The 8968-nt window shown below is 40.3% G+C and overlaps 1 protein-coding gene across 1 annotated transcript in view; it reads left to right on the top strand.

The window, feature by feature from the left end:
* NUP160 (nucleoporin 160) overlaps positions 1-8968 on the top strand; it is a 52407-nt gene that overhangs the window by 3421 nt on the left and 40018 nt on the right. The window contains exons 4-7 of the mRNA XM_024133189.2: positions 540-762; positions 2088-2166; positions 3020-3134; positions 3639-3797. Of these exons, the coding sequence (XP_023988957.1) occupies positions 540-762; positions 2088-2166; positions 3020-3134; positions 3639-3797 (576 nt within the window). The remainder of the gene's footprint in view (positions 1-539; positions 763-2087; positions 2167-3019; positions 3135-3638; positions 3798-8968) is intronic.

The raw sequence follows: 8968 nt of genomic DNA, 5'->3' as shown, positions 1-8968 counted from the left end.
CCTGTTCTCCGCAACGGGAGAGGCCACAACAGTGAGAGGCCCGTGTACCGCAAAAAAATAAATAAATAAATAAATAAGTAAATAAAAAAAAAAATAAAAGAATAGCTTTGGGGACTTCCCTGGCAGTCCAGTGGTTAAGATTCCATGCTTCCAGTTCAGGGGGCACGGGTTCCATCCCTGGCCTGGGAACTAAGATCCTGTATGCCGTGTGGTGCGGCCAAAAAAAAAGAAAAAAAAAAAAGCTTTTTGGGAATTCCCTGGTGGTCCAGTGGTTAGGACTCCACACTTTCATTGCCGAGGGTGCAGGTTCGATCCCTGGTTGGGGAACTAAGATCCCGCAAGCCCTGCGACCCAGCCAAAAGTAAAAATTAAAAAAATGAATAAATAAAGTGGAGAGCCATGATTTAAAAAAAAGAAAAAATAGCTTTCTTTTTAAGCTTAACAATTTTTTACTTTAAAAACTGATAGCGATTGGGAGGAACTGAGCAAAATCCAGTTTATTTTGGTTTAACAGATTTTTCTTTTTAATTACTCCACAGGAGTTGGTAATTGAAAGTCAGATGCAGTCAATATTCACTGACATTGGAAAAGTTGACTTCAGGGATCCTTGCAACTATCAGTTAATTCCAGCTGTACCTGGACTCTCCCCTAATTCTACCATCTCGGCAGCCTGGCTTAGCAATGACGGGGAGGCTCTGTTTGCTCTACCATCTGCCTCTGGGGGAATCTTTGTTCTTAAACTACCTCCTCATGACGTACCTGGTAAGAATGGGAACTGAGCATGGATTTAATTTTAAACAAAGGAATACTGGCATTAAAACAGATGTTAAAAGTCCAAGGCCATCATCCAATGCAGGAATTGCTTCTATACTACCCTAAAATGGTCATTCATTATTGCTTGCATTATGACTCCCTGATGCTTTACTGTTTTTTCCCCAAGAGGGCGGGATTTTATATAGTGAACGAGGAACTGTCCAGCTTACTGGAGTGTGGGAAAACAGATAACTGTAAGGTGACCTATTCTAAGGGCTTTAGTAGACATGAGTTGACTGGTTTTCTACCTTCACTTTGTGGTATTGTAACTAAAATAAGTTAACTGAAACAAGGAAGCTCAGTGCTGATACCCTGCTCCAAGTCACCACGCCTCTCACCTGGATTATTGCATTTGCTTCCTAAATAGCTCCCCAGCTCTGTCCTTAGCCCTCTGCAGAAGCTTCTCAGGCAGAGACCAATACATTTAAAACCCATGGTGAGTCATGTCATTCCACTGCTCAAAGCCCTCAGATCAGGGCTGTTCTTCATCTCACTCTGAATAAACCCAGAGTCCTTACTGTGACGCCCCACTGCCTCTCTAACCTCATCGTCTCATTCTTTCCCCCCTCCTCTGAACCGGCCACATGCCTTCTTGCAATTCCTTGAATATACCAGGTACACCTACCTCAGGGCTTTGGCGGGGCTAGTCTCCCCAGCTACCAGTGTGGCTCATTCCCTCAACTCCTTTAGGTTCTTACTCAGTGTCACCTCAGTGAGTGACCTGACCACCTTTTTAAAATTGTAACACAATTTTAACAATAACACAATTGTACACATGCACCCCATCCCTGTTCACTATACCCTTTCTATGTTTTATTTTTCTCCACTCTTTACATTCTACTTAATTTGTTAACTGTCTCTGCTTCTCCCTTCCTGCCAATGGAATGTAAGTTCAATGAGGACAGGAGTGCTTTAATTTGTTTTATTTACTGCTGTATCTCTAGCACCTCGAGCTGTGCCTGGCACATGAAAGGTACTCGGTGTTCGTTTGGAAAGAATGAAGTGCTGCTTCTGAGCAGCAATATGGGTTACTGTTTGTAAATGGCAAAAATTTCCCCTAGGAATATAAAAATGCTGTTGTTATTGTTCCCATAATGATTCAAAATATTTTAGGTATGGAATATGTGGAAAGGTACAGCCTAAGACTTCCTTAGTATAGAAATGTAGAAGCCTGTCACCTGTTATAAATTCCTTGCATCCTTCTTGCCTTTGGGCTTCACTAAGTATGATCAAGAGGTGCCTTGGATATCATTGGTCTGTTTTCAATCTTGTAGGGATGGTGTCAGTTGTGGAGCTGAAACAGAGTTCAGTAATGCAACGATTGCTTATAGGCTGGATGCCAACAGTTATCAGGTGAGTGGTCTCTGGTCGGTAAATCATAGGGCCCAAGAGCTTAATCTTTTGCCCTGGTCAACACCTGTTAGTGCTTCCAGTCTGACTCCAAGGCAAATAAACATTATCCTGGAAAGGAGAAGGGTCTACACAACGTTACATTCCATCTGAGAAGAGCTGCACTCCAGAGCCCACTTCATTTGGGACTTGCCACTTTGACAACAGAAACTGGCTTACTGTACTTCTCACCATATCCAGTTCAGTGCTCTGCCCTGACTTACCAAATCCAATTTTGTGTAATATTAATAGAAAGTTTGATGGTTAGAACAGTATTCCATTGATATCTAGAGCTTTTTAAAATTTATCAGAATAATGGATGTAAATCAAATAGAAAATGTAGTTATCTTTTTTTTTTTTTAATTAATTTGTTTATTTTTGGCTGCATTGGGTCTTCGTCGCCACACGTGGGCTTTCTCTAGCTGCGGCGAGCGGGGGCTACTCTTCATTGCAGTGCACGGGCTTCTCATTGCAGTGGCTTTGCTTGTTGCAGAGCACAGCTCTAGGCACGTGGGCTTCAGTAGTTGTGGCGCACAGGCTTAGTAGTTGTGTCGCACGGGCCTAGTTGCTCTGCGGCATGTGGGATCTTCCCAGACCAGGGCTCGAACTCATGTCCGCCTGCATTGGCACGCAGATTCTTAACCATTGCACCACCAGGGAAGCCCAGAAAATGTAGTCATCTTATACCAGCCTATAAACTCTTTTCCTTCTGTTAAGAATGTGCATTTATAATTTTATTTTATCTCTTAAATTGCAAATTCTAATGATCAGGTAATTTGCAACAATAAAACTCTAAAACTTGGCCTTATGTTTTCAGAGGTGATCAGGGGCCTTCAGATCGTCCCCTGAGTCTTGCTGTTCATTGTGTCAAGCATGATGCCTTCATCTTTGCTCTATGTCAAGATCATAAACTACGAATGTGGTCTTATAAGGTAAATGCTACATTTATAGTTACTGCAAGTTAAAATAGGATTGCAAATTGTAGGGGAATTGAAATAAATCTTGCTTCTCATAATATGATCAGATCTCTTAGTTTGGAAATTATGGGGCATTTCCAGATTCAGACAATTTCATTTAGCTTTATTTTTCATACATTTCTCCCCTAACTTTTTATATTTTTATTTTGAAAATTATGAGTCCTACAGAAACATTGAAGTGGTACAGAGTATACGCTTCACTTCAGAACAAATGTATTTTTTAAATACAAGTTGGTAAAATAGTTTTCAACATTTGCAAACAAAACAGCTGATGATTTTATCTATCAGACTAATGAGATATTTTCATCTCAGCCCTTTAAAAAAAAACCCTTAGGGCCCTTCAGATAAATTAGATAGAGCACTAGATATAATGAATGTGCATTCTTTAAAAAGGGAAGGAGTTTGTTTTTCTATCCTGAATATTCCTTAATACTACTTACTAAATGTTTTCTTGGGCAGGACCAAATGTGCCTGATGGTAACTGACATGCTAGAGTATGTCCCTGTCAATAAAGATCTTCGGCTCACTGCTGGGACTGGACACAAATTACGACTTGCCTATACCCCTTCCTTGGGACTCTACCTAGGGATATACATGCATGCACCAAAGCGAGGACAGGTATGAAACAAATAAGACATGTATCAAGTTATTCTGTATATACTGATATGGGGAAGTAGCTATAGACTCATTGAGTCTATTTAAGCTCTTCACACCAACCTAGATGTATCTTGCGTTGTTTCCACGGAGATGGTAGGTTTTGTGATAATATGTGAATTAAAAGATCTTGAAGGAAAAGTCAGGATGAAAGGGAGTAGAGAGTTTAAAGGAATATGGAAGGAAATGTTAACCAAAACTAAGCAAGAACGAGCCAATTTGAAAGTCTGGGTGAAAAAAATGGAGTTGTGAAAGGGATGTAGGTGTTATTAAGAGGTACAGGGGAAGTTAATTTTTAGAAATAATTTTGCTCATCATCTAAACACTAGATATTGTATGTCAATGAAGTATTTAGGATACAATACAATGGTATAATCATATAATAAACAGCCACAGGAATTCCCTGGCATTCCAGTGGTTAGGACTCAGAGCGTCCAGTGCCAGGGGCCTGGGTTCAAGGGGGAACTAAGATCCCTCAAGCTGCGTGGCCAAATAAATAAATAAACAGCCACTTGTTGGGTATTGTGTGTTTGGCATGTTGCCAGGCCCTTTATGTACATTAATAGCAAATGCTTGGACTGTGCTTATTACTCACACACTACACATATTATCCATTTAATCCTAATAACATTCCAGTGAGGTAGGGTTTGTCCTCCTCACTCTGCCGGAGCCCTGATTCCCCATGCTGGGTGCTGCTCTGCTTGGTGCCCTCCTCACTCCTTTTGGGCTCTGATATCCCACTCCAGGTTGCCCTTCCGCATGGATGCCCTCCTCACCCTACTTGGGCCCTGACATTCTGTACTAGTCCACCCCCCCCCCGCCATGCAGTGGACACCCTTCTCACCTGCTTGGGCTCTAGTCCCCAGTGCAGGCTGCCACTCTCTGTGGACACTCCTCACCCTGCTTGAGTTTTCACCCTGCCCCAGACCTTCCATATATGTGGACACCCTCTCACCCTGCTCATGCGCCTCTCCCTAAGCCAGGCTACTCCCAAATATGAAGACTCTTCTATGTTCTTGGGTTCTTGATTCATTCTGCAATCCCCTCCTGGCCCACATAACTCAGGGAAACACTCACTTACATTTACTAGTTTATTGTGTGATAAATGATGAAGAGGTATGTGGGGCAAGGTCCAGAAGGGTCTCATGGTGTTGAGGTGCACCACCCTCCCAACACATGGATGTGTTCACCAACCTGGAGGCTCTCCAAATCCCATACCTTAAGAATTTTTAAGGAGACTTCATCACATAGGCATGATGGGTTACTAATTCAATTTCTAGCCTTTCTTCACTTTCCAGAGGATGGGAGTTAGGGCTGAAAGTTTCAAGCTTTTCATTAGACTTGGTCTTTCTGGTGACTAGCCCCCATCCTGAAGCTATCCAGGAGTCACCTCATTAGAACAAAAAGTGTTCCCATAACCCAGGATATTCAAAGGAATTTAGGAGCTCTGTGTCAGGAACCAGGGTCAAAGATCAAATATTAGAATAAAAGAAGCTCCTAGCACCTCTGTCACTCAGGAGATTGCAGGAGTTTTAGGAGCTCAGTGTCAGGAGCCAGAACCAAAGACCAATATATCTATTTATTATTACTTCACAGATTTTGATAGAGGTTTGTTGACTCTAGATCATATTGGAAAGAATTGCCATCTTGGCAATATTAAGGCTGTTGGTTCATGAACATGGGATGCTTTTCCATTTATTTAGATTGTATTTAACTTTTTTAGCAATGTTTTATAATTTTCATAGTATAAGTTTTGCAGGGTTTCTTTAATCAGTTTATTTGTATGTATTTTATTCCTTTTGATACTATTGTAAATGAAATTTCTTAATTTCATTTCAGATTGCTCATTGCAGGTTTATAGAAATACAATTCATTTTTTTATATCAATCTTGTATCCTGTAACCCTACTGAACTTTTATTAGTTTTAGTAGTGTTATAGTGGAATTCTTGGGACTTTCTATTTACAGGACAATATCATTTGCAAATAAAGATAGTTTTACTGCTTCTTTTCCGATCTGGGTGCCTTTTTTTTTTTTTTCCCTTAAATTGCCTTGGATAGATCCTCCAGTACAATGTTGAACAGAAGTGACAAGAGTTGTCTTATTCCTGTATTTAAGAGAGAAAGTTTTTAGTCTTTCACCATTGAGCGTGATGTTATCTGAATTTCTCATAATGCCTTTTATCATGTTGAGGAAGTTACTTTCTATTCCTAGCTTGTTGAGTGTTTTATTAATGAAAGAGTATTCAGTTTGGTACCACTGCCTCGATTCACATTGACACCAATAATTTTACCTACTGTTGCTTTTGCATTATCAGTGCAAATGTTAACACAGTGAAAAGGGCAAATGATGTAGTATTATTATGAAAAGTGTTTTGACCTCACTAATCCCCTGAAACAGCCTTAGGGACCTCTAGGAATCTATGGACCATATTCGGAGAACCACTGCTGTAAACATTAAACTGAGATTGAATATGCTGTTCTAGGAGTGGTATCAAACTGAGCTGAGCTATTACCTCCTTTGGTTTGAGCATTATGGTTCTATTAATGAAGCCTTAAATCAGATACACTTTTAGCAGCCATGTAACACTGTTGTGCCTCTTCAGAGTATAATGAAGTTGAGGTCTTTTTTTTTTTCCTTCTTTTTTTGAACAAAAACTGCTCTTCAACATGTTTTTTTCTCCCTAATCTGCACATTTGAAGGTTTTATTTTTAATCTCTGTAATATTTTACACCCATTCCAATTTTTTAAAAATTTACTTATTTATTTATTTATTTTGGGCTGTGTTGGGTCTTCGTTGCTGTGCGCAGGCTTTCTCTAGTTGTGGTGAGCGGGGCTACTCTTCGTTGTGGTACGTGGACTTATTGTGGTGACTTCTCTTGTTGTGGAGCACGGGCTCTAGGTTCGCAGGCTTCAGTAGTTGTGGCTCGCGGGCTCTAGAGCGCAGGCTCAGTAGCTGTGGTGTACGGGCTTAGTCGCTCCGTGGTATGTGGGATCTTCCGGGACCAGGGCTTGAACCCACGTCCCTTGCATCGGCAGGCGGATTCTTAACCACTGCGCCACCAGGCAAGCCCTACACCCATTCCTGTTAATTTCATTTGTTTCTTCTTGGTTTTCTTTTCGTTCTTTGGGTTCTAATTCTGTTAATAAGTGCATTAATTTAATCATTTCCAGCATCATGTCCTCAGTGTTATAAATATGCCGTCTGTATTTCCATCTAGGACACTAATAAAAATCTCAAACAGAAGTCCTGTAGACCTATGGTGTGGTCTGTGGAATGGTCCTGGGCCACAAATTTTTTGTTACTGGATTGCAGTAAGATAGATAAATACAGAAATTGAGAGAATGCGTTAGAAGCTTTTATAGTGACATTGCCACAGACATTCAAGGTTTCTGTATTTCATAAAAGTATCAGTCTGGAACAGATTAGAAATTAAAGGAAAAAAAAAAACACCACTGTTCCTTTCCACAGATAGTTTGAGAAGCACTGCACTAGACCAGCATTTTTCCAACTTTTTGGCTAGAATCTACAATATTTTGCATTGCTACATAGTATATACATATGTGGTGATGGGCATATAACAGAAAATAGTTTTCATGAAACATGTTTACCTTTACCATGAGTGATGAACTGATAAACTCTGATACTTTGTTTCTTTTTTCTTTTCTTTTTTTAATGCTGGTTGAGACCTCCTAAATTTGATTCATGTCCCACTAATGGGTTGAGATATGCAGCTTGTAAATACAGCTCTAGGCTAGAATGAATATGAGCATTACATATATTTCTCATATTTCATACACTCCTATTTTTCTCTCAAAAGGACTCTCACTGTATATTTTTCTTTTAGTACTTCCTTGTGAACAGTTGCTTGTGTTATAAGGATAGAATCTTCATAACTCTTACCAGTTTATAATACACTTTATCAAAAAATTATTTAAAATATTGTCCATCAAACATTATTTTTGAGTTTGACATTTTTTGTTTTGGCAATGGAGTTAAATACTAAACATGAATTATTTTATAGGGTTTTATTTTTAGTGAAAATTGACTAGAGTTGATTTGTATTGTGTGTATGTTTTAAATTATTTTTGGTACTTTGGTAAAAATATAAACTTAAAAATAGGTTTCTCACCATAGTGAGATACCACCTCATACCCAAAAGGATAGCTACTATGGGGGAAAAAACAGAAATACCAAGTGTTGGAGAGGATGTGGAGACATTGGAACCCTTGTGCATTACTGGTGGGAATATAAAATGCTGCAGCCACTATGGGAAACAACATGGCAGTTCCCAAAAAAATTAGTCATAGAATTTCCATAGAGTCGAGCAATTCCACTTCTGGGTATATACCCAAAAGAATTAAAGTAGGGTATTTAAGAGATATTTGTACACCTATGTTCATAGCAACAATATTCGCAATAGCCAAAAAAGTGGAAGCAACCTAAGTCTTCATCGATGAAAGAATGGATAAATAAGATGTGGTATACACATAAAATGGAATATTATTCAACTTTAAAAAGGAAGGAAATTCTGGGACTTCCCTGGTGGTCCAGTGGTTAAGACACTGCACTTCCAACGCAGGAGGCGCAGGTTCAATCCCTGGTCGGGGAACTAAGATCCTACATCCCACATGCCATGCGGCCGAAAAAAGAAAGGAAGGAAGGAAATTCTGACACGTGCTGCAACATGGATGAGCCTTGAGGATGTTATGCTAAGTAAAAATACAGTCCCAAAAAGACAAATACTGTTAAGATTCCATTTTGTAGCAGTCAAGGTCATAGTAGAATGCTGGTTGCCAGGGGCTGTGGGGAGGGGAAATGGGGAGTTATTTAATGAGTACAGGGTTTCTGTTCTGATAAAATGAAAATAAGTTTTGGAGTTCAGTTGCACAACAATGTGAATATACTTAATACTACTAATCTGTACACTTAAAAATAGTTAAGATGGGGGCTTCCCTGGTGGTGCAGCGGTTGCGCGTCCGCCTGCCGATGCAGGGGAACCGGGTTCGCGCCCCGGTCTGGGAGGATCCCACATGCTGCGGAGCGGCTGGGCCCGTGAGCCATGGCCGCTGAGCCTGCGCGTCCGGAGCCTGTGCTCCGCAACGGGAGCGGCCACAACAGAGGGAGGCCCGCAT

This window comes from Physeter macrocephalus, chromosome 16, assembly GCF_002837175.3.
Source record: "Physeter macrocephalus isolate SW-GA chromosome 16, ASM283717v5, whole genome shotgun sequence".
Lineage (NCBI taxonomy): Eukaryota > Metazoa > Chordata > Mammalia > Artiodactyla > Physeteridae > Physeter > Physeter macrocephalus.
Note: the sequence above shows the minus strand (reverse complement) of the source record. Positions and strands in the feature narration are given on the sequence as shown.